Here is a 24,984-nt window from a genome sequence, read left to right as displayed (position 1 = left end):
TGAGCCCTTTCCAATTATTCTTTGATTTGGGAGCTGAATTGGCTAAAAGATGGGAATAGAGATGTGTTTGATTGCAGTGTTGTTTGCCCATCTGCCTTCCCATTGGCGAGCCCTGTGCTACGATAGGTTGTGCTTAGACTATCGGAAGCAATATACGAAAATGGTTTCGGACAGTGGCCTTTGCCGCTTATGTCAGACCCTGTGAGGGAAAATGTTTCTGTTGAAAAATAATAATTTGTGCTATCCTGGAGTACCATTACGAGTTGCCGTCTGTCTGATCTGCCGTGCCGTTTGGTTTGTAGAGTGCATCTTCTACCTTCATTATCATGATTATTTGCGATAGTTTACATAGATGACGTGTTAATCATGGCAAACTCGGAAGAAAAGGCTTTCCGAAGGCTGAAGGTTGTATTAAATGTGTTGACTGTACCAGGGTTGCCATTTAACGTTACCAAATGTGGGTTTCTTGAACCTACTACGCAATATCTGAGCTATGAGGTGTGCGGTGGAGAAATCAGACCCAATTCCTAGAAAATCCTTACGTTAAAGGTCCGTCCTTTTAATCGGTGCAATTAAGAGACCGTCGTAAGACCATTTATTGAATTGGTGCCTTATTTTCAAAAACGTGTGCCTCGATTTTCTCAGATCATGAGACATATTCTTCGGCTTCAAGTATCTTTAAGTGAAATGACGATATTCAGAAATTGGAACGAACGCTTTTAATATTATTACAAGTGAGCCTGTAATCGTTATTTGTTGGTTCGCAACATCCGATAAAATTTGAAACAGATATAAGCTCTTGTGGATATATTGGTAGAATTATGTGTCTTGATATCTATCTCTATATGAATTGGAAATATTGGTTAGCGTGCAATTATTCTGATATTTTTGGCATTATTTGCTCAGATGAGAGTTTTTAGTCTCTACTTATTGCAAATGTAATCATTTCAAAAAAAAAAAATTAACTGAAGTGCATCATAGAGTAGAGGAAGAGAAAGCGCAAGACAAATGTGGAATTCTTTTTGTGTCCAGAATTCACATGACTGATTTCAACTCCGATAAATAAAAATAAATTGACAGAAAAACGTCTGAACTTAGAATGGAAATCTAATAACTGAATGATCAGAGTCAGGATTCAGGATTGATTGATATAGTTAATAAACAACTCAAAATAATTTAAATTAAATTGAGCTATGAAGGGGGGTTCTTAAAAATACACAGAGGGGTGAGGTAATGTTGTCTGCCAGTAGTGTCCCTTAAATTTTGTTGGATAGTTATTAATCAAGGTTATAAATCCGTTATGTATTTGGGTTGGAAAAAATAGACTCAGCAATATTTATCAGAATTGTTGGAAATGACTAAGTTTAAAGATTGTTGAAAATTGTATTATGTGTAAAGCTGTAAAGTAGTCATCTGGCTGGATACCAGGACCGCAGAGGTGATGGCAAGATGCTCTTGGCGGGGTGCAACTTGCGGCGAACTGCACAGTTAGTAGTGCAACCAATGCGAGCCCTTAAGAGATGCCAATCGGACCCACCCTTTGGGCTTGATACCACCACATGACACAGAGAAAAGTATAAAGAAAGAGAAATTTAAACTTACGTTCGGAAGAGCACTAATTTTGATAAGGCAAGATTAATTTAAAATGAAAATGGAAAAATGAGAAGAAGAAGAGAATGAGAGAGAAAAGAGAAAGAAATGAAGATGGAAAATGAATATGAAGAACGGCACCAAACAGAGTTTATAGAAAAGCTTGATGGTGGCCGATATGTTTTGAGATATCTGTCAAGTAAGCGAACTTTTATAAGTATGCGCATGAGTTTTTGAGGGCATAGCCAAATAGACAAAATAAGCAATGACGTTGATTGATTAAAGATTAAAGTTGATTAAAGATTTAGACGACTCAAGTGGAGATGCGTCTGATTCCCATGTGGGGAATGATGATATGGATGGCACGGTTGATGCCTTGGAATCCCAAGAGGGGATATAATGACCGCACCATAACAGAAGAAATTGTTATGGCGGGGGTCAGTGGAGACCGCACCATAACAGAAGGAATTGTTATGGCGGGGGTCAGTGGAGACCGCACCATAACAGAAGGAATTGTTATGGCGGGGGTCAGTATGTGGGTGTAAAAGGAAATACACCAGTTGATAAAGCTATGTAATTAGAGAAGTCTGAATTGTAAATTATGATTAAAATGAAGATGTAATTTGTTATGTTATCATGTTATCATGAAACCAAGATGCTTATTTTGTCTAAATGCCTCAATACTTAGGGTAAGGTGGGGTAAAGCCGACCTAGTAAATGGTTTTGGCTATAAAATGCTTATTTTACATCGGATCAAGTCTTTATATATACCAAATTAAAGGTTAGACCTTTGCGCAACTTTCTATGCATAGCATTTTATTCATACCTTTGAAAAGTTTTGAGATACAAGCGTTTTACGAAAAAGTTCATTTTTGCTATGTTCAAAAATGATGGGGTAAAGCCGACCGCCTATGTTTTTGGTTGATTTAGTACAGATATAACCTAAATATAGGTTTTGCAATGATATATCAATCAAAGTTATGTTATATAATGGTAATAAAAGATAATAGAATTAAAAAAATGAATATAGCAAAATAATTAATCAGTATCATCTGATTCGCTGCTCAAATAGCTTGCTGGCGTTTTTTGGTTCGAGTTGAACGTCTGGTTGGCTGCGATGTTGATGGTTTTTGTGTGATTGTTGTTTTTTTGGCTTTTTTTGCGGCAGGATTTACCCCACTATTTAGAGGTCGGATTTGCCCCACGACGTAATTTTTCATAAAAACGCAATTAAAAAAGAAATTATGAAAAAAAATGAACCAAACTTATATGCACTTTGTAGGACTTTATTCAAAGAATCTAAATCCACTTACCTTTTCATGCGATAACTTTGACAAAAAGAAATATCCTGCAGTTAATTATGCACAAAAATGAAAGTCAAAATTGTGAAAACAAACTTGTTGTCGTTTGACCATCTCAATGTTGACTAATAAAATGGTGTCATACCACCATTTTCATTGCTTTCGATGCTCTACACGACAACACTAATATTAGTTTGCGTAGTGCTTCCGATTTTCGAAAACAGAGGGAGGTCGGGTTTACCCACACTGTCGGCTTTACCCCACCTTACCCTATGTTTAGAAAATTAATGAAATGTTTGTTAACAATAAAATGTAACGAGTACTGAAATTTGAGAATACTGTGATTTAAAGTTAACACACGAGGACGTGTTATTTGTCAGGAAGGTTTTTTTTATCGATCTCCGTTGGCGGGCAATTAAAATGTTCGCTTCAGGCCGTTACAATACACTTGTTGCTGGCTTGCATGCCTTGTGCGGCGGCCGATGTTCGAAGATCATTGGCTTTCCAATATGATCCCACTGCAAACTACATTGATTATGAAAATTTAGATATTAGACATATGACGACTATATGCCGATATTGGAATGCGTTAAAGTTCAAAAGATTGATCAACACCCGAAGCGTTGATGATTCATCGATGAATCGCCATACAAATTATTGATGAATTTAACATGGGCATGTCATAGGCTGTCAACAGCAATTCATCAACATTTCATCATCATTTCATTGATGAACTGTTGATGAAAGGCTGATGAAATGTTGATGAATTGTTGATGAAATGTTGATAATTCATCGATGAACATTTCATCAGCCTTTCATCAACAATTCATCATCATTTCATCAACATTTCATCCACATTTCATCAACAATTCATCAACATTTCATAAACATTTGATCGATGAAATGATGATGATTCATCGATGAATTGTAGATGATTTTTTTTTTTCATATATAAAATTAAATTCTTGAAATTTTATTAATATTATTTATTCTTACTAATTCTATACCAACACAATAACACATAAATATAAACAATTAACATTAAAATTATATATTGAAAGGCCTCAAAGTCTGTTTGCTCCTCGGTTTTCCGCTTTTTATTGACGTAGGCCAAGCGTCATAAGATCGCGCGAAATTATGTCGTTTTAAAACGCCGAAATTATGGCGGCGGACTTATGTCGTTACCCCTTCACCTGCTGGGGTACAATCCGCTCTTATGACAAATTTGTAGGTATCCGATGGCATTCGTTTGCTGTTTTGAACATATTAACCACAGCATTATTAGCGTGAAAAAATGCTTGAACTTTTCAGTAATTTGTCTCTTTAACTGTTGTGCACCGCACATTCAGTTGATCCACCATCGACGAAATGAAATATATTTGCAGAAATAGATGCGGGTTATCTGGTGTTGGCACCATTGAACCATGCAAATTATATATTTGTCCTTGTATCTGTAATTGCAAACAATCATTTGTTGAAGAATCGTGTGATGGTGTAGTCCGCGGTGTATATGTTGTTATTATGTGTTGCAATTCTTTGTATTTGTGTAAGTGATTGTAACTTTAACCTTGCAAGTCGGCATGAGGCCTTCTCGAATGATATTAGCACCAAAGGAAGTCATGCGAAAGCAGTTATTATATTCAAGGATGTGTTGAACAAAATGGCTGGAATCTGGATCACTTCCATCGAACAATGCTTTCAGTGGCTGTGTGACTTGCGCAGCACAATCCAGCTGTTTCTCTTTTAAACTTTAACGCATTGGAATATCGGCATATAGTCGTCATAGGTCCATTATCTAAATTTCCATCATCCGAAATGGGATCATATTGGAATGCCAAGCGATTGTATGTTGCCGATGATCTTCGTGTGCTCATGCGTTGTCTCAATCGGTCATATTCTCTTACTACATTTCGTCTCTCCTCGCTTAAATTCTGTGAATACACTTGTTGCTGGCTTCCATATCTTGTGCGGCGGCCGATGTTCGCACGTCGTGCTATAGGCGTTGTTGAATATTCACAGAGTTTTGAATTTAACCTCAAATTCACACAATTTACACAGTTCAACTTACCACCTTAAAGACAAATGTCTGCTGTTTGAATAAAAAGTTCACAATACAAATGAAGTGTTAGGAAACGAAAAACTTATTTCTTTGACATTTTTTTTTCACAATGTTGCATTTCAAGTCGGAATGGGCTGGAGGGCTATCGATATATCGATAGAGATAGGGTCGGTAGGAACAGGGGGAGGCAGGGACTGGTGAGCGAACCGGGAAAAACCGAACTTAAGAGAAAGGGTTTTTACCCTTTTCACTAGGCCGTTGCACTGAGCGCCCCAAGATTACGGTAAGCCGAAAATGGGGACTCGGACAACGGAGCCTATATAGGGAGGCAGGAGACTGGAAGAGAAAAAGATTAGCGGGACGTCAGCCGGCGCGTTAGCATCTTAGAGATAAAGTGAAATCTAAGATTTAAAAAAAGAAAAAACGTGAGTGAAGTGGCGCGAAGGGAAATAGCCAGTGATCGTTAAAAGAAATATATGGTTTTTTTTCTTACAGCGTGGCCGTGACGAATAACACGGGCCACGGGGTTTTTTTTTTGTTGTTCTCTTGATGGTGCATTCGCCGTCGCCGAGCGTTCGGTGGATTTTGGTCTGGGCGAGCCCCTCATTGCCAGGAACACCTGCACGAGCATCCGGTCCCAGCACTCTTGGCCGCCAGCACAAGCCGCCATCAGGCGAAATCGGGAGCAACCGACGGAAACTGGAGGACAGCGGTGAGTCCGTTCCAATCCAAAATCGGCCGGCCCTAACCTAAGTGGTCGGAGGATTCTTTGCCGCATACCGGGCTCATATGTTCGCCGCCGATCCTGGCCATAGTCTTTCCGCCGCCAAGTCCTGGGCGGTATATGTCCCCATTCTGGCTGGTATTCTCAGCCGCCGGAAATATATGAAAAATAAAATAATAATATTTAAGTTATCTGTTCTAAGTTAATAATTTTTGTTGTATTCTGTGTCACTTGTCGCCGTACCTTTTTCTCCGCGTATTCGTGCCTTGTGTCCGGGATTTGTGCAACACAAGTGCTGCGGATTGAAAATTCTTAGGGTGAAAAGAAGGAGGAATTTTAGAGTGACCCACCCTTGTGGTTTCTTTTGGAGCTCCAGTAGGGACCCGAGGTAGGAAAGGGGTACGTAGAGTAATTTGTTGGCCGGTGTGTCGTTGGCCATTTCTCCTTGGCCACTTCTTTTGATCCTTTGGCGGCAGCCTTGGCGCGAGCGCATCTCTGGCTAGGGTCGCGACCACGGTGAGGGATTGGGAGGCACGTACTCTGCCATGTATAAGTTAACCTGAAACGACATAACATATTAAAAAAAGCGCAATGAACACCGAGTAAGCGTTATTACCTGGGGGAGATGAGTCGGTCGCCAGACCGCCTGGAATAGACTCCGGTCCGCCGGAGAATGGGTGATGCCCCGAGATGACCAGGAGGCATCACTGGATGGGAGGGTGCGTCGTGGCGTTCACATCCAAGCCACCAATTCGTCCAAATTGTCGTCCAAGTCTTTGTTTACATTTTTAACGTAGTGATGTGAGTTTTGTTAGTGAGGAGTTTTGTTGAGACGTCCGATTAATCGGTATTTTGTTGTGCGGACTGCGGGCATAGGTTCCTACCCCCCCTGGGCATCCACTGAGCTAGTCCGGCATTGCCCAGGGAATATGCAGTTCCGTAACAATATGGCGCCCAATATAAAAACAAATATGGATAGCGAGAAGACGACGTCTCGTCAGGCCACGTCCTGGACCATCCAGCCCCCACGTACGGTGGCTTGCGAGGCCTATCTTACGGTCTGCAAATGCACCGAGGACCTGGGGACTGGTGGTCAAGGCGTAGGGCCGGGTTTAGGAAATTTCTTTGTTGTTTTTCTTGGTCAGGACGGGAGGCTTGTGCCGCAGAAAAGCGGACAATTGCTCCCAGTCACAGCTCGCAGCTGTTTTGCTGTGCAGAGGTGGTGGCATCCGGGCGTAAGACGCCGGATTTGCATCCCTTGGGCACAGACCCGTGCAAGAAGCACGCGATACGCTGTGATACAATAAAAGCTGTGATATAGTAGATAGGGTTCATGTTATTTATTTATAAATGTATTGATGTATTAACGTAGAGTCCTTTGTTTTCATGTTAACGTAATTTTTTGTGCAGATCCTTGGGTTTTCCTGGTGAGGGCGGCTTGTGGGATTGCCTTGGAGGTGGTATCGTGACCCGTAGTATTTACTGCGCGCTGCACGACCACCACAAGGTGAACCGCAAGTCGCGTTCGCTAAGAAAAATCCTACGGGATGCTGCGAAGGCCGATGTCCTTAACTGGCGACTTTCAGCTCAGCTGAAAGTTAGTCCAGTTGACGAGCGGCCGGAGTAGGGACGACTTGGGCAGTTGTAAGACGCAGGAAATCTGGCACGGAGTCCACCGGCGGTTGATCGGCTCCATCTCCCCCTGAAATTTAGAAAGAAAGGAAACATCAGTGAACTGAGTACATATTATATATGGAAATTTAAATATTAATTGTGGTAGTTGATTATTTATTGAATTATTTATTTATTTTCTGTTATTTATTTATTTATTTAGTTTTTGGTTATTTATTTAATTATTTTTTTTTTTTTGTTATTTATTTATCTTGCGTTATTTATTTATTTTTATCATTATTATCGTTATTAATTATTTATTTATTTATTGCACAATTATTTATTGAGTTTTACCATATATATTTATTTATTATTGTTTAGATTTGTGTAAGTATCGTTATAAATTTGTTAGGTGTTTAGGAATACTAAATGGCTGAGGAAACCGTAAACACGTATCAGCTTAGGTCGAAGGGTCCTTCAGCCCAGGAAGACGAAGTGTGGTCCACGGATGCGGAGGGTGCTGTGGGGTACGGGCCGCCGCGGATGAAGGTGATGAAGAAGGGGCTGCGAGAAGGAATAGCGCGGTTCGTTTACGCAATGGAGCTGCTCACCGTGGATGAGTTGCGGCAGGAGAGCATCGAGGTCGAGCGCAGCTGTGGACGCCGTACACCGTTCCCTCCTCCAGCGACGCGCTATCCGGCAGGAGAGCGGAACAGGGTCAGCGAGGTGGCTGGACCGGAGCCAGACGAGGAGGAGCACCCGCCTGAAGTCGAGGAGGTCCGGGAGAGGCCACGGAATCCGTTCCGAGCTGGATGCTGGAACTGCGGAGCAATGGATCACGGCTTCCGCGATTGCGAGCAGGAGCTGCGGAAAGTGTTCTGCTTCCGCTGTGGAAAGGCCGACACGGTTGCCCCAAAGTGTCCAAATTGCGCGGGAAACGGTCGGCTGGGCGATGCGAGAGCGGGAGGAACTCGCCCAGGACGGAAACCCGCGATGTAGGAGAGCCTGGAGAAGGACAAATAAGTAGTAATCATAATAATAAAAATATATTAAGGTACTTTCCCTATGAGGAGCGCATGCGAAGGTATTTGGAAACTAGGAGTAGGATTTTTAAACAGCACCAGCTGTGCGGAATGCGCCAGGTATCCCGAACGGTTCGGAAGGCCAGAGAGCGATTTCGACAGCGTCGGGAAAAGCGAAGAGAAGTCGTCGCAGCAGTGCAGCGGGGCGGCATCTCCGATCCCAGGCCCTTCGCCGGGATAACCATTTTAGGCCAGCAGCTGACGGGTCTATTGGACACCGGTGCAAGTGTCAGTCTGCTCGGCAAAGGCGGCAGGGAACTGGTGGAGGCGTTGGGGGTGCCGGTCCAGAGATACTTCTCGGTGGTGCGTACGGCCGCAGGTGAGGATCGTTCGATCATCGGGCGATTGAAGCTACCTGTGGAGTACAAAGGGAGGGTAGAGAATATTCTCTTCTATCTTTGCCCGTACCTGGAGCAGCCGGCGTATCTCGGAGTCGATTTCTGGCGAGCGTTTGGCTTGGCCCCGGCCGTAGTGGGAGAAGTACCGACAAGCAGCGTGATGAAGGCCGAAGAAATCCACGCCAGGGAAATGGAGCACTACGCCGACCAAGAAGACGACGACGAAGAGAAGGTGGATCCCGAATCCTGGTCCATATCCGAGGCGGAGTCCCGGAAGCTGGGGGAGATTAAGCGGATGTTCCTCACCTTTGAAGAGGATGGCTAAGGAACCACGAGCCTGGAGAAGCATTCCATAGAGCTGGTGGAAGGCGCGAAGGTTTTTAAGGATCGGCCCTATCCGATGTCTCCGGCGAAGCAGTAGGTGGTCGAGGACGAGGTCGACAAGATGCTGGCGCTGGGAGTCATCGAGGAGAGCAAGAGCCCGTGGAGTAACCGGACGACGGTGGTGTCGAAGCCTGGAAAGGACAGGTTCTGTTTGGATGCCAGGAAGCTGAACGATGTGACCGTCAAGGATGCTTACCCCTTGCCTAGTATCGATGGAATCCTGTCCAGAATCGATCAGACGCACTACATCTTCAGCGTGGATTTAAAATTCACGTTTTGGCAGATCGAACTGGACGAGAAGAGCAAGGAGTTGACAGCGTTCACGGTTCCTGGTCGGCCCCTGTACCAGTTCCGAGTGATGCCGTTCGGACTCTGCAATGCGGCGCAGCGGCTGGTGAGACTCATGGACAGAGTAATCCCAGCAGAAATCCGGTCCAACGTCTTCGTCTACTTGGACGACCTGCTCATCCTGGCACCGGACATCGAGACGCACTTCCGCTACCTACGACGAGTCGCCGAATGCCTAAGGGAAGCAGGATTGACGATTGGGCTTAGCAAATCCAAATTCTGTTTTAAGTCGTTGACTTACCTAGGCTTCATCGTAGGTGGAGGTCGTCTGCGAATGGATCCGGGAAGGGTGGCTGCGATCCGTAGGATGCCAGAGCCGAGGACTATGAAGGAGGTACGAGCCTTTTTGGGCACGGCTGGATGGTATCGGCGCTTCGTCAGGAACTTCGCAACGCTGGCAGCACCGCTCACCGAGGCGCTCAAGAAGACCGGGAACACGAAGTTTTCTCTGAGTCCGGAGGCGCAGCTGGCGGTCGAAGCCCTGAAGATGGCTCTAACGACAGCGCCGGTATTAGTCCACGCCGACTTCAAGCGGCACTTTTTCATCCAGTGCGACGCTTCCCACATCGGGGTTGGAGCGGTTTTGTTCCAAAAGGATGTGGACAACCAGGAGCAGCCGATAGCATTCTTCTCGGCGAAGATGAATAGGCACCAGGTGAATTACACCGTCACCGAGAAAGAGTGCCTGACAGCGCTCCTGGCGATCCGGAAGTTTCGTCCTTATGTGGAAGGGATGCCGTTCACCTGCATCACTGATCACGCCAGCCTGAAGTGGTTGATGTCCATGAAGGACCTATCGGGACGCCTGGCTAGGTGGTCTCTGCAGCTCCAGGGATTCAATTTGAAACATTGAGCACCGGAAAGGCAGCGAGAACGTGGTGGCAGACACGCTTTCGCGCTGCGTGGAGGAGATCTCCGTCGATCCGACAGAGTTGCTGGGTTTCGAGACCACCGAGTTTGCTGGGGATGAGTACCAGGAGTTAGTCCGTGAAGTGGAGGAGAATGCGGATAACTTACCGGATCTTGGGATCGAGGACGGGCTCATCTTCAAGCGAGTCTCCCCGGCAACGCTGGATGACGAAGTGGAAGGATCCGCATGGAAACTCTGGATACCGCAGAGTCTGGCCCACAGCCTAGTTGAGAGAGCCCATACGGACCCCAAGGCAGCTCACGGCGGAATGGGGAAGACTCTGGAGATCCTGCGGAGGCAGTTCTACTGGCCTGGGATGGTGATGCAGATCCGCGAGTTCGTCCGAAGATGTCAGATTTGCAAGGAGTCGAAGGCCCCGAACCACCGGATGATGGTGGGGATCGGAGAGCGGGTACAGACGGAGCGGCCTTTCCAGAAGCTGTACGTCGACTTCCTTGGCAAATATCCGAGGTCGAAGAAGGGACACGCCTGGATCTTCATCGTAGTGGACCACTTCTCCAAATACACATTCCTCAAGGCGATGAGAGACGCAACCGCTTCAAACGTGGTAGATTTTCTCATTACGGAGGTATTCTATAAGTTTGGAGTGCCGGAGGTGGTGCACTCGGACAACGGGCGGCAGTTCACCTCGAAGATCTTCGAGGAGGCGATGGAGAGCTTCGGGATCCGGCATCTGAAGACCCCGATTTATTCCAAAAAACAAACTCCGGGTGGTACAGGAGAAGGTGCGCAAGAGTCTGGAGACCGCATATGACCACAGTCGCCAGCGATACGACCAGAGGGCCAGAGTCTTCACCGCAAAGCCGGGGCAAGAAGTCTATCGCCGGAACTTTGTCCTCAGCGACTTTGGGAAGCAATTTAATGCAAAGTTCGCCAAAAAGTTCCTGAAGGCCAGAGTGGTGAAGGCCGTAGGCAACAATGCGTACGAGCTGGAGGATCTGCAGGGCCGAAGTTTGGGCATCTATCACGCCAAGGACATCCGCATCTGACCTGGAAGGGAACAAAGAAGAACACAAAGTATGCCAGGACGAAAAGGAACCAAAAGATGTCTAATACTTCCCGTAAAGCGTGGGCCCCGCGTTGGGCACCGTACGGAACTGCGATCAAGATCCTGATCCAAATGCTCCCAATGATCTTGTCGAGCCGCCGGAATCCAGTAGCATCTCTCCAAATCCTTGGGTGGTGTTGCATTTCAAGTCGGAATGGGCTGGAGGGCTATCGATATATCGATAGAGGTAGGGTCGGTAGGAACAGGGGGAGGCAGGGACTGGTGAGCGAACCGGGAAAAACCAAACTTAAGAGAAAGGGTTTTTACCCTTTTCACTAGGCCGTTGCACTGAGCGCCCCAAGATTACGGTAAGCCGAAAATGGGGACTCGGACAACGGAGCCTATATAGGGAGGCAGGAGACTGGAAGAGAAAAAGATTAGCGGGACGTCAGCCGGCGCGTTAGCATCTTAGAGAAAAAGTGAAATCTAAGATTTAAAAAAAGAAAAAACGTGAGTGAAGTGGCGCGAAGGGAAATAGCCAGTGATCGTTAAAAGAAATATATGGTTTTTTTTTCTTACAGCGTGGCCGTGACGAATAACACGGGCCACGGGGTTTTTTTTTGTTGTTCTCTTGATGGTGCATTCGCCGTCGCCGAGCGTTCGGTGGATTTTGGTCTGGGCGAGCCCCTCATTGCCAGGAACACCTGCACGAGCATCCGGTCCCAGCACTCTTGGCCGCCAGCACAAGCCGCCATCAGGCGAAATCGGGAGCAACCGACGGAAACTAGAGGACAGCGGTGAGTCCGTTCCAATCCAAAATCGGCCGGCCCTAACCTAAGTGGTCGGAGGATTCTTTGCCGCATACCGGGCTCATATGTTCGCCGCCGATCCTGGCCATAGTCTTTCCGCCGCCAAGTCCGGGGCGGTATATGTCCCCATTCTGGCTGGTATTCTCAGCCGCCGGAAATATATGAAAAATAAAATAATAATATTTAAGTTATCTGTTCTAAGTTAATAATTTTTGTTGTATTCTGTGTCACTTGTCGCCGTACCTTTTTCTCCGCGTATTCGTGCCTTGTGTCCGGGATTTGTGCAACACAAGTGCTGCGGATTGAAAATTCTTAGGGTGAAAAGAAGGAGGAATTTTAGAGTGACCCACCCTTGTGGTTTCTTTTGGAGCTCCAGTAGGGACCCGAGGTAGGAAAGGGGTACGTAGAGTAATTTGTTGGCCGGTGTGTCGTTGGCCATTTCTCCTTGGCCACTTCTTTTGATCCTTTGGCGGCAGCCTTGGCGCGAGCGCATCTCTGGCTAGGGTCGCGACCACGGTGAGGGATTGGGAGGCACGTACTCTGCCATGTATAAGTTAACCTGAAACGACATAACATATTAAAAAAAGCGCAATGAACACCGAGTAAGCGTTATTACCTGGGGGAGATGAGTCGGTCGCCAGACCGCCTGGAATAGACTCCGGTCCGCCGGAGAATGGGTGATGCCCCGAGATGACCAGGAGGCATCACTGGATGGGAGGGTGCGTCGTGGCGTTCACATCCAAGCCACCAATTCGTCCAAATTGTCGTCCAAGTCTTTGTTTACATTTTTAACGTAGTGATGTGAGTTTTGTTAGTGAGGAGTTTTGTTGAGACGTCCGATTAATCGGTATTTTGTTCTGCGGACTGCGGGCATAGGTTCCTACCCCACCTGGGCATCCACTGAGCTAGTCCGGCATTGCCCAGGGAATATGCAGTTCCGTAACAACAATTTCACAGTAAACACAATATCGGTTTGTCACATGAAATTAACTGAGCTGAGAACAGTGACATGCTATGTATCTGAGATGGTGCTGTATGTGAAAAAGGATTTTCCCGCTTTTGTGTTGAAATTTTTGAAAAACATGTTATAATAAAATTTTATTGTATATTTTCAGCTTAATTTTCTCTGCGTTTGTAGCTGTGCTTAATGTTGTGGAATACTTCTTCAAAAAAGTTTCGGAGTCTAATGCTGAAATGGTCCACCTTGCTCGTAAGTCTGTTATATATACATATGTGTAGGGATGATACAAATTTATTGCAAGACGTTGATGCACTTATGGACTGTATAATACAAGCTCGTGTTAGGTGTTATTAGGCGTCAAGGAAATAAATAGAAAAATAGTTTAAATTAAAGTTTTTAGTTTTGGAAGGCTATCAACATTAGAAGTTATTGTAATTTGCACAAAGGACTCTTAAAGGTTTATACAGTTCAAAGGATGTTCTACAGTGGGATGTATATTGAATTTGCGTAATGCTCAATAGATTTTTTTATTATATGACAACTTTTGCACTAAATGTTAACACACGACCGACTTCGTTCAAATTTATGCAGCGACTTTTAAAATAGTTTGAATGATCATGGAAAAAATAGAAATGGCAGCAGAAATCGATTTGGAATGAGATGGCAACAATCTACGCATCGGCCTTCAACAATACTCTTCATTTGTGATGAAATACAGAACTACAGAACTAGAACTACTAATTCATTTTGTCTATCCAAAAAATCTGTTTATCCTAGTCCCACAAATGGCTAAAAACATTAAATATATTAGGCAACTTCGGTTTAGATTTAAAAGCTCTTAACTTAGGCACATTGTCTTTGTTTGTGTCTAAAATTAAGCTTTTCGGCTTTGAAAAACATATCACTGGCTTACATCAATTAGTATTTGGTTTAAGCCAAATTAGATTGCGCTTTAACTAAAATTATTTTTTTAAGTGTTAATCATACTATTTATGTGAATTAAAAGGTTACTGTTTGGAGTGGTGGGGATTTAGCCTGAAATACACTCGAAATAAGTGGAATAAAAGCAGTATTTCTGCAAATATAAATTGGTACTGATTACATGTAATTTTACCTATAGCTAGGGAAAGCGTTGGATGGATACGCTTAACGCTCGGGGTCATGTAGAAGTGTGTGGTGATCCTGTCCACACTAGAGGTCTGCATGGCCGCATTCAAGCATAAGCTTCACTGAGTACTTCTGAATGTTGTACTCATTTTTGAGTACAACGCATTCAGCTGATCGAGTTCGCATCTCATTTTGTACTCAATTCTGCGAAATTTTGAGTATTCATAACGCACTGAATTGAGTGAATGCGTGTGCAATACAGAATGAATGAATGAAGGCAGCAAAGAATTCTTAGAATACTCAGAATACAACGACTGCGCAGTCATATTATTATTATAATATTATAATATATATAAGTACATAAGTAAGTTATAATATAAATAAACAAATACAAACACTAAAGAAAAAAGTTTAAATTAATGAAGTCAATTATATGTCATCAAATTATGTTTCCCACTGGAAGCGCACGTAAACGAATACTCATTCTCTGTATTCGGCTCTGTCGGCATTCAATTCGCTCTCCCTATGTGTGAGTGTGTGTTGTGAGTACAACGACGGCGCACGCATTCACTCAAATTCAGTGGAATTCGCAGCCGAATTCATTCAATTCACTGAGATATGAATGTCTCATATGCCGTTTTGAATTAATTCATGCAGACCTCTACTAGGGAACCCAGTAATTGAAGGAATCTGGAGAAGTTGTCACTTGTGTGGAGAACGAGGAAATCCTTTAGACCGGTGCACTATGGTCCAGTCGACCTTTTTATTTGGCCAAAACCCATTTTTTGAAAGTTTACCAAATAAAGTTAATTTGGTCTCGATTAGTTAGAAATAGAGTGACCATCAACGTGCCATTCTCGAAATCTTCCCAGGTAGCGCCACTCTCGCACAAGAGTCTTCCAAAATCAGCTGATTGCACACGAGCGAACGGCCAGACTTAAAGCGAGAAAATTAATACAAGTTTTAAATTAAGAAAAGTAATGGAAAAAACAAGACTTGTTAAATTGTTAAATTGTTAAACTTGAATTTGAATCAGTGGGATTTGTACTAAATGTTTTATATAGTGAAATGTTTTAAGTCGTTGTGATGTCTTTTTAGTTTGGTGTTAAAGTCTATCGTCTAAAATATTAACATTTTATTTCAAATGTAATTTATAAAAAGGTATATAAAAGGTATATATGAGTCCAACCTAGTCCAACCTTGAAACCAATGGTGTGTTGTAAAGTAATTAATTTTGTTTAATTGCATATAGTGAGAAATTACACATTTGACCACATTTCTTTAAATGTGCAATAAAATATGCCTATATTTTGTATGAAAATGCCAATTAAAACGCTGAAGTAACGCCTTTATACTCATGCAAACTAATAAGTATCCAATAAAATTGATCAAATATAGTTATTGTAATAAAATACAATGTAAAAAAAAAAATATAGAATCGTAGAAAGTTTTTATAACCCACTTTTCATGCAATTATTAGGAAAACAGCACTATTTTCCGATTCTTTCTATGTAAACTATAGGAATTTGTCATCCGATTCCTATAAAATCTTTAAAATTTAGTTAAAATGACTTAATCTTAAAGTAAAAGAAGTTTTATAAATTTTTATTAAAAATTTCTAAGTCGTTCGTATGAAAGCTATAGGATATAGTTTCCTGATCCGTATAATTTTGATTCAGTATAATCATATAAGTATAATATAACGATTGGTAAAGTTTCAAGTTGATATATCTTAAATTGATGGAGGTATTAATTTTAGACAAAAAAAGTGGTCGGCTGGACCATAGTGCGGTGGAGATAACAGTCTCACGAGAAATCGAAACACTGGAGGTGTAACAGCTGTTGGAACTTGTGTAATCACGGAGTGAAACTGGCTGAGCAATTTCAGCGCAATTGCTTTTCTTTATGTAAAAGGTACAATCGTGGATGGATCGCACTGGATGGTTCTCCCCTGAACGAATATCTTTTTAAGGATTTTAGTACTCGTGGTGACACTTTGGAAATCGTCGGTTTTGACGAACGGAGTCGTAACGTAGGCTGTTGGATAGAATCTACAGACTTTAGAGTTCTATGGCTCTCCGTCAGGAAAGAATTCAGGTCTAGCCACGTAGGAATTTCGGTTTTATTTGGAATGGGTTACTCCGAGGGGGCAGTCCCAATTCTCAGTGGAAAGGCGTGACATGCGGCCATTTTGAATTGTATTTTGCAGCTGCTTTCAAGGCCGCCGAAGATTCGTGTACGATGGATTGCATGTTCAGTAATTTTGTTGGCATTTCACCAGCGATCGTTTCGAAACGCTCAGTTAGATTTTTCCAAGCTGAGCGAAAACCATCGTTAGTGAGTGGCGATTTGGAAACAATTGAATGAGTTTCACCACTTGTCTTTGCATTTTGGTAGAACAGTTTGTCAACAGGGGTCAGCGCCGGATTGTCTATATAGACCGTTGTTAAAATTTCTCTACACAGGATAGGCATCCACTGTATCATAGACGCACTTAATGCTTGAAAAAAAGACTCACTGATCTCAAATTACATAATAGACTTCCTCACCAGTAGAAAAATCACAGTCTTAGGTATCAGATCGTTCTCCAACTTTTAACAAGTATATAAGGGAATACCACAAATATCTCCATTGTTCGTGTTACTTTTTGAAATCGCATTTAACAAATTAAACCAAATAAATATATTTGCAGAAATTTATGCGGTTCATCTGGTCTTGGCATTATTGAACCACGCAAAAGATATATTTGTCGTTGTATCTGTAATTGCAAACAATCATTTGTTGAAGGATCGTGTGATGTATATGTAGTTGTTATACCCTTGCAGGGTATTATAATTTCAGTCAGAAGTTTGCAACGCAGTGAAGGAGACCTTTCCGACCTTATAAAGTATATATATTCTTGATCAGCATCAACAGCCGAGTCGATCTAGCCATGTCCGTCTGTCCGTCCGTCCGTCTGTCCGTCTGTCCGTCCGTCTGTCCGTTTCTACGCAAACTAGTCCCTCAGTTTTGAAGCTATCTGAATGAAACTTTGCATATAATCTTCTATATACTCTCACTGCTATATATGTCGGAACCGGCCGGATCGGACGACTATATCATATAGCTGTCATACAAATGTTCGATAAATTTTTAGAAAAAAAATTATAAGTTGGCTGTTTATCAACATTTTGGCACAATTTTTTAGGTATGGCCTATTTATATTATTTCAGAATTTTGATAAAAATTTCATGAAAATCGAACGACTATATCTTATAGCTGCTATAGGAACGATCGGGAAATTAATAGCAACAAAATTTATAGTTTCGTTGTTTTTCAACGTATTTTTATCTACTCTGAGATATAAGCTTTTTTTATTGTTCTAGAATTTTGCTATAAATTTCATAAAAATCGGACAAATATATCATATAGCTGCCATAGAAGCGATCGGTAAATGTATAAAATACCATATATAAAGCTGGGAATGTAAAACTGTAACTGTCAAACTGTAAACAGAATAAGTATAGGTAAACTGTAAGGAAACTCTGTTTTGTGAGTGTTTTCAACATTTATATCTATAATATATACATCAAAACCAATCTGCAAGGGTATACAAACTTCGGCGTGCCGAAGTTAGCTTCCTTTCTTGTCTAATATATTTTCAGTTCAAAAAACATATCGAGTATCTAGTATATAATATGTAGATCTATCGATTATCGCGGCAATGAAGTAGCTAATGCATTATTCTAATGCATTAGAGCGCCATATGGTCGTCTTGCTCGCACTTGTGTAAAACGCTATAGCGCTTTCAAATCTTTAATGCAGTCTCTAATTAATGCGGCAGTGTCATGCCCGTATAACTGTCAAACTGTAAACATAATAAGAATAGGTAAAGTGTTATGAAACTCTGTTTTGTGTGTGTTTTCAGCATTTTATTTATTCTATGTATAAATATTCAACTTTTAAATATTTTTTTAATTTTTTTTTTATTATTTAACCAGAATGGCTCGATTCTTAATGATCCAATTTCAATCTGCAAAGGTATACAAACTTCGGCGTGCCGAAGTTAGCTTCTTTTATTGTTATACCCATGCAGGGTATTATAATTTCAGTCAGAAGTTTGCAACGCAGTGAAGGAGACGTTTCCGACCCTATAAAGTATATATATTCTTGATCAGCATCAACAGCCGAGTCGATCTAGCCGTCTGTCCGTTTCTACGCAAACTAGTCCCTTAGTTTTAAAGCTATCTGAATGAAACTTTGCATATAGTCGTCTATATACTCTCACTGCTACATATATATGTAGGAACGGGCCGGATCGGACGACTATATCATATAGCTGCCATATAAACGATCGGTAAATGTAAAGAAAATGTAAGGCTGGGAATGTAAAACTGTAACTGTCAAACTGTAAACATAATAAGTAAAGGTAAAATGAAATGAAACTCTGTTTTGTGAGTGTTTTCAGCATTTAAATCTATAATATAAACATCAAAACCAATCTGCAAGGGTATACAAACTTCGGTGTGCCGAAGTTAGCTTCCTTTCTTGTTTTTATTTAATTTTGCTGGTTTCTGAACCTAAAAAAAAATATTAGAAAGAGTTCAGAAATTCATAGTAATACGCCACGAATGGCGGCCGTTTTTATTGTTTACCTTTTTCGATCGGTGTGACCGTAGTCGTAGTCGTGTTACCCAAATAATCCAAGCAAAAAAATACACATGTTGACTCCGTACCTTTCGGCATTTTGTAATTGATTACGACCCACAATGACGTATGTTAAAATTGACATTTTCCTCATAACCTCCTTTGCAACAAATACTTTTGTGACGCACTGTATGTTACCCGATATTGATCCAAGTGGTCAACCACGGAAGTAAATTATATGTGTCGTCCTTGATATACCGTTATGATGTCAATTGCGTTTAGAACTCTGCACCTAATTCATTCCTTATCACCATGACCCTAAAATTAATAAAATAACCAACATTTTATTATAGGATAAGGGAATAAAATTAAAGAGTAATACGACAATTCTGCTTTAGCCTTGTACATGATGTATTACGAAGGGGATAAAAGTTCTAGATGTTAGACGAGGAGCGTGGAAATTGAGCTGTCCTAGCAGGTAGGGGCTCCCAACATCACCGCTTATTAAGTTATTAAGAAATATGTATGACAAGTTTTACGGTTAGCAGGGAGGGAAAGGTAATCAATAAAAGTCTGCTAGAATAAGAAGTAAGTCTCAAGTCAGCATCCCAGGTGAGGCCACGGAGGGCGAAGACAGACAGCACTCCAGACGAAAGAATTGCTTTGACTACGTTTTAATAAAGCCGAGCATGCCTCTGGCTTTATTAACTATGCAAGAGATATGTTAAGAACGATAGTTTAAGATCTAGGCGGGTACCAAAATCGTCAACAAGAGTTATTCTTTTAACATGCGAGAGGTCAATGATAAACAATGTAAAGAGCAGTTTTATAAAGGGAAATCAGTGAATTCTGTACCGCAATGACACAAAGCTTTATATTTTTCGTTAGGAACCTTTACTTTATTCTATATATAAATTATAGGTATATAATTCAATAAAAACTATATTTGAGGTATCTATTGGCAATGTATAGGTTACAATTACCTTAATTTTGGGATATATCACAGTGGTCGATTTATAGGTCAAAAATAAGATAATCAAATTCTATAATTTAATGTTCCTATAAGAATTGTTTCTTATAAGACCAATTATACCAAAAATATATTAGTTTTATCTATATGGCATACTTTTGCGTTATGAATAGTGAGAGAATAGAGACTATTAAAACATATGGGCATTTCCAAAATGTCGCACGCGTCAAATAAAAAAAAAGGTATGGTACATTTAATTTTTTTTTTTTTTATAAATATAGCTTTAAAAAAATATAACTTATAGCTCTTGCCTAGGACTATAATTGGTGCAAATTTGATTTTGAGTGTTTGCTCAATTTTAAGAAAATTAAAAAAAATGAAGGATTTGCACGCGACAAAAACAGAAGTCACTTTCGCGGCGAGCTGACTATTTTAATGAAACTAATTTTAAAAGGTGATGCAATAATGTCACTTTGTATATGCTTTAATTTACAAGCAGAAATATAGCGTAGTTTATTATACCCTTGCAGGGTATTATAATTTCAGTCAGAAGTTTGCAACGCAGTGAAGGAGACGTTTCCGACCCTATAAAGAATATATATTCTTGATCAGCATCAACAGCCGAGTTGATCTAGCCATGTCCGTCTGTCCGTCTGTCCGTCCGTCTGTCCGTTTCTACGCAAACTAGTCCCTCAGTTTTAAAGCTATCTGAATGAAACTTTACATATAGTCTTCTATATACTCTCACTGCTATATATGTCGGAACGGGCCGGATCGGACGACTATATCATATAGCTGCCATACAAATGTTCGATAAATTTTTAGAAAAAAAATTATAACTTGGCTGTTTTTCAACATTTTTGCACAATTTTTTAGATTTGACCATTATATATTATTTCTGAATTTTGGTAAAAATTTTATGAAAATCGGACTACTATATCTTATAGCTGCCATAGGAACGATAGGGAAAGTAAAAGAAAAAATTATATCTTCGTTGTTTTTCAACGTATTTTCATCTAATTTAAAACATGAGCTTCTGGAATTATTTCAAAATTTTGGTATAAATTTAATGAAAATCGGACTACTATATCTTATAGCTGCCATAGGAACGATAGGGAAAACGATAGAACACATTATAACTTCGTTGTTTTTCAACCTATTTTTATCTACTCTGAGATATAAGCTTATTTTATTAGTTTAAAATGTTGGTATAAATTTTATGAAAATCGGACAACTATATCATATAGCTGCCATATAAACCGATCGGTAGATGTAGAGAAAATGTAAGGCTGGGAATGTAAAACTGTAACTGTCAAACTCTAAACAATAAGTATAGGTAAAATTTAATGAAATAATATCTGCAAGGGTATACAAACTTCGGCGTGCCGAAGTTAGCTTCCTTTCTTGTTATGTGTTGCAATTCTTTGTGATTGGTTATGTCTGTTGTATCTTTTACCTTGCAAGTCGGCATGAAGCCGCCTTCTCGAATGATATTAGTTTCAAAGGAAGTCATGCGTATGTATTAAAGGATGTGTTGAAAATGGCTGGAGTCTGGATCACTTCCATCGAACAATGGTTTCAGTGACTGTGGTGGTGTAAGTAATGGATCCAGTTTGATTTTACCACTTGCGCAGCACAGTCTAGCAGTTTCTTTTTAGAACTTTAACGCATTGCCATATGGGGGTATAGTCGTCATAGGTCCAATATCTAAATTTTCATCATCACTCTACTTTGCATTGGGGTAATATAGAAAAGCCAAGCGATTGTATGATGCCATTGATCTTCGTGTGCTTACGTGTTGCCTCCATTGGTTATATTCCCTTACTACATCTTGTCTTTCATCGCTTAAATTCTTGTACACTTGTTGCTGGCTTGCATGCCTTGTGCGGCGGCCGATGTTTGAACGTCGTGCTCTAGGCATTTTGGACTATAGGCAGAGCGAAACATATTTGTATACCCTTGCAGGGTATTATAATTTCAGTCAGAAGTTTGCAACGCAGTGAAGGAGACGTTTCCGACCCTATAAAGTATATATATTCTTGATCAGCATCAACAGCCGAGTCGATCTAGCCATGTCCGTCTGTCTGTCTGTCCGTCTGTCTGTCTGTCTGTCTGTCTGTTTCTACGCAAACTAGTCCCTCAGTTTTAAAGCTATCTGAATGAAACTTTGCATGTAGTCTTCTATATGCTCTCACTGCTATATATGTCGGAACGGGCCGGATCAGACGACTATATCATATAGCTGCCATACAAATGTTCGATATATTTGTAAAAAAAAATTATAACTTTGCTGTTTTTCAACATTTTTGCACCATTTTTTAGATATGGCCATTGTATATTATTTTAGAATTTTGGTAAAAATTTTATGAAAGTCGGACGACTATATGATATAGCTGCCATAGGAATGATGGAGAAATAAATAGGAAAAAAAATTATAGCTTCGTTGTTTTTCAACGTATGTTTATCTACTCTGAGATATAAGCTTTTTTTATTATTCTAGAATTATGGTATAAATTTCATAAAAATCGGACAACTATATCATATAGCTGCCATTTTAGCGATCAGTAGATGTAGAGAAAATGTAAGGCTGGGATTGTAAAACTGTAACTGTCAAACTGTAAACATAATAAGTAAAGGTAAAATGTATTGAAACTCTGTTTTGTGAGTGTTTTCAGCATTTAAATCTATAATATAACATCGAAACCAATCTGCAAGGGTATACACACTTCGGCGTGCCGAAGTTAGCTTCTTTTCTTGTTTTTTGACTCATTTTCACAATTTCACACAATTGAACACAATTTCGGTGTCATATGAAATAAACTAAGCACAGAATAATAGCATTCCAGAATTTTCTTTGCTGCAAATCTCACAAAGCCCGAGACCTTTTCAAAATCGTGGAAATTGGTTCGTGCGTTCTGGAGTAGTAGGATTAGGAAGGAACACCCGACTTATTTTTATATAATAGATTATTGAAGATAGAGAAGTTTACAAAACTAGATTAACTAAGTTGGTAAAGCGCTGGCAACAAGGCCTTCGGCTTTTAAGGTTTATGATACGGTTTATTAATTTAATTACATATTGTACGTTGTAGTTGGCTACTTAGTTGGTACTTTTTATTTATGTACATTTTGGGTATGTTTTATATTTTGTGGTATATATTTAAAGCTCTTAAGAACATTAAGATTTTTTCTAAATTATCTGGGTTGAGTTCCCTGAGGAGGTTTATTGGGTTTGTGTTTTTGAAAAGAATAGTTTTGTGGGGAGGAGTGATGGGCATGAGTTTAATAGGTTGGGTATGGTATTATCGCCTTGGCAAGGGGCAAAGTGAAGTTTGGTTTTGATTAAAGTAGTGCTCGTGTGTAAGTTTTGTGTGGCCTTTCTAAGGCGTATTATTTTAATTTGATCGAGTCTGCTTGATTTGGGATGGAAGGATTTGCAATATTTGTTGATTTTTGTCTGTCTTGGTTAATGGTTTTATACCATTGATTACGGTGTTCTATGTTTAGTCTTTTTCTTGTGAGAAATACTAGTTTAAAGTGTTTGTTAATGTTTTTTAAATTAATGTTTGGGGTGTAAATAAGGGGCATATTGCTTGTTAATTTTGCGGGGTGACATGACCAGGGATCCACAATATTTTGATTTTTGGGGCTAGTTTTGTTAGAAGTGATCTGATTATGTTAGAGTAAAAGTTGTTATTAGTGTTTGTTATGGCGTCAACTGCTGAGAGAGAGTCAGAGCAGATCATGAACTTTCCCCTTGTGCTTTTGACTTGGTCGATCGCTATTAGGATGGCTATTATTTCAGCGGAAAGTACTGATGAGTATGGGGGTAGGATATTTAAAATTATTAGTACACCTGGCCCTCGCTTAACACGGCCTCTTTTAGCACGACTCGGTCTTACACGGTTTCAAATTTGCTCCCAGACCTCTTTTAACACGCTAAAAACCTCGCTTAACACGAGGTTTTTTAGGAACGTAACCCCCGTGTTAAGCGAGGGCCAGGTGTATCTGTTGTTACTGCATATGATATGGCCGAAAGTAACGTGATGGCCTTGAAGGAACTGAGAAACGAATTTGACTCAGAAGCTGACTGGAAAAAATATGTCCATTGATTAGTTTATGAAGTTTATGAATCACTCAGTGGCAGGTCCGACGATCCTAAAGAGAGGGCAGATCCTAAGGGCGTCTATCGGCATAAGAAGGAAGGCGACGAAGTGAGTCCGAGTCTAAGCCGCAAAGAGCAACCAAAAGGAATTGTTTCTGTACCGATTCGATAAGGTCCTGATACTTTGTATATTGAGGGGACCATACACACGAACAATATTCGAGAATGTACCGAACCAGAGATATATATAAAAGTTTTGTGGTGTAGAGATCATGGAATTCCTTAGACCATCGTTTTACGAAAGCAAAGACACCCTTTGCTTTACCAATTATTCCGATGTGATCTGTGAAGCTTAAGTTGTGGTAAATAGAACTCCAAGATCCGTTACAGAATGGATACGTTCAAGAACACTCGTGCCGAAGGAATAGTTAACATGCAAACAATTTCTGGGGTAAAACGACATGTATTTACATTTAGAGTTGTTAAAAAACAACAACAAATTGTGAGTGCACAAGGACAAAATGTTGTTTAAATCAGCTTGCAAAAGCTGAGGAGAGTTAGGATTCACAAGAGGCAAACATAGTTTAACGTCATCAGCGTACATCATGACGTAAGAGTGGAAAATAACTTGGGGCAGATCATTTATAAAAATTCCAAATACAAGAGGACCGAGGTGGCTCTCTTGAGGTACACCAGAAGTCACGTGAACAAGGTTTGAGAACGCACTAAGTTTTGCTATACCTCTATATGAAGTAGGGTTGTTGTTTTTTAAAAAAATATCGTATTGATGATATTTGCTGTAAAAAAAATATCACTCGATGATATTTGAAAATATCATAAAAAAATATCGATATATTGATTTTTTTGATATTTTTTAATTTTTAGCAAAACTTGGATAAATTTCTCCTATTTCTGAAAATTTGGGTAGATTTTGAGCCTAAAAATCGTTATATTTGATTTCATCAACCATTAACATAAAATAAGGGCCATTTGAGACATAATAGACTGTTTTTAATTTAAATTGTGAATAGAAATCCTCGAACTTAAAATA

At 40.6% G+C, this 24,984-nt stretch overlaps 4 protein-coding genes across 12 annotated transcripts in view; 1 reads left to right on the top strand and 3 right to left on the bottom strand.

Annotated features, from left to right (window-relative positions):
- LOC121502033 (transcriptional regulator ATRX homolog) overlaps positions 1–24,984 on the top strand; it is a 530,985-nt gene that overhangs the window by 267,427 nt on the left and 238,574 nt on the right. For 7 of the 8 annotated variants that reach the window (XR_011444423.1, XR_011444421.1, XR_011444422.1 and 4 more), the window contains one exon: positions 13,281–13,375. The exons of the other annotated variant lie outside the window; for it this stretch is intronic. Coding sequence is in view for 2 of the 7 variants with exons in the window: in XM_070283645.1 (XP_070139746.1) it covers positions 13,281–13,375 (95 nt within the window). In the remaining 5 variants the exon portion in view is untranslated. The remainder of the gene's footprint in view (positions 1–13,280; positions 13,376–24,984) is intronic. 8 annotated transcript variants of the gene reach the window in all.
- LOC138928142 (uncharacterized) lies at positions 5,534–6,624 on the bottom strand. 2 transcript variants are annotated; one of them, XM_070284617.1, is made up of 4 exons: positions 6,291–6,624; positions 6,025–6,233; positions 5,918–5,969; positions 5,534–5,866 (listed from the first exon to the last, which is right to left on the bottom strand). In XM_070284617.1, exons 1-4 carry the CDS (start codon positions 6,377–6,379, stop codon positions 5,863–5,865), a joined length of 354 nt encoding a protein of 117 aa, XP_070140718.1. In that variant the 5' UTR covers positions 6,380–6,624; the 3' UTR covers positions 5,534–5,862. The 2 variants fall into 2 exon arrangements, with proteins under 2 accessions (XP_070140718.1, XP_070140717.1); XM_070284616.1 differs by lacking the exon at positions 5,534–5,866 and having other exon boundaries at positions 5,872–5,969.
- LOC138928150 (uncharacterized) lies at positions 9,257–10,096 on the bottom strand. Its single transcript, XM_070284645.1, has 2 exons — positions 9,679–10,096; positions 9,257–9,612 (listed from the first exon to the last, which is right to left on the bottom strand). Exons 1-2 carry the CDS (start codon positions 10,002–10,004, stop codon positions 9,588–9,590), a joined length of 351 nt encoding a protein of 116 aa, XP_070140746.1. The 5' UTR covers positions 10,005–10,096; the 3' UTR covers positions 9,257–9,587.
- LOC138928160 (uncharacterized) lies at positions 12,363–13,164 on the bottom strand. Its single transcript, XM_070284721.1, has 3 exons — positions 12,782–13,164; positions 12,516–12,724; positions 12,363–12,460 (listed from the first exon to the last, which is right to left on the bottom strand). Exons 1-3 carry the CDS (start codon positions 12,868–12,870, stop codon positions 12,393–12,395), a joined length of 366 nt encoding a protein of 121 aa, XP_070140822.1. The 5' UTR covers positions 12,871–13,164; the 3' UTR covers positions 12,363–12,392.

Source organism: Drosophila kikkawai, chromosome 2R (genome assembly GCF_030179895.1).
Source record: "Drosophila kikkawai strain 14028-0561.14 chromosome 2R, DkikHiC1v2, whole genome shotgun sequence".
Classification (NCBI taxonomy): Eukaryota; Metazoa; Arthropoda; class Insecta; order Diptera; family Drosophilidae; genus Drosophila; species Drosophila kikkawai.
Note: the sequence above shows the minus strand (reverse complement) of the source record. Positions and strands in the feature narration are given on the sequence as shown.

Bases quoted from the DNA above. Each gene is read 5' to 3' on its own strand.
- LOC138928142 (XM_070284616.1), bottom strand. From the start codon at position 6,379: ATGCCTCCTGGTCATCTCGGGGCATCACCCATTCTCCGGCGGACCGGA. The intron at 6,234-6,290 runs GTAATAACGCTT...ATGTCGTTTCAG, and splicing joins GACCGACTCATCTCCCCCAG to GTTAACTTATACATGGCAGA. The intron at 5,970-6,024 runs GTGGGTCACTCT...TTCAATCCGCAG, and splicing joins CTCCAAAAGAAACCACAAGG to CACTTGTGTTGCACAAATCC.
- LOC138928150 (XM_070284645.1), bottom strand. From the start codon at position 10,004: ATGTGGGAAGCGTCGCACTGGATGAAAAAGTGCCGCTTGAAGTCGGCG. The intron at 9,613-9,678 runs GTAAGTCAACGA...TGCTTCCCTTAG, and splicing joins CCACCTACGATGAAGCCTAG to GCATTCGGCGACTCGTCGTA.
- LOC138928160 (XM_070284721.1), bottom strand. From the start codon at position 12,870: ATGCCTCCTGGTCATCTCGGGGCATCACCCATTCTCCGGCGGACCGGA. The intron at 12,725-12,781 runs GTAATAACGCTT...ATGTCGTTTCAG, and splicing joins GACCGACTCATCTCCCCCAG to GTTAACTTATACATGGCAGA. The intron at 12,461-12,515 runs GTGGGTCACTCT...TTCAATCCGCAG, and splicing joins CTCCAAAAGAAACCACAAGG to CACTTGTGTTGCACAAATCC.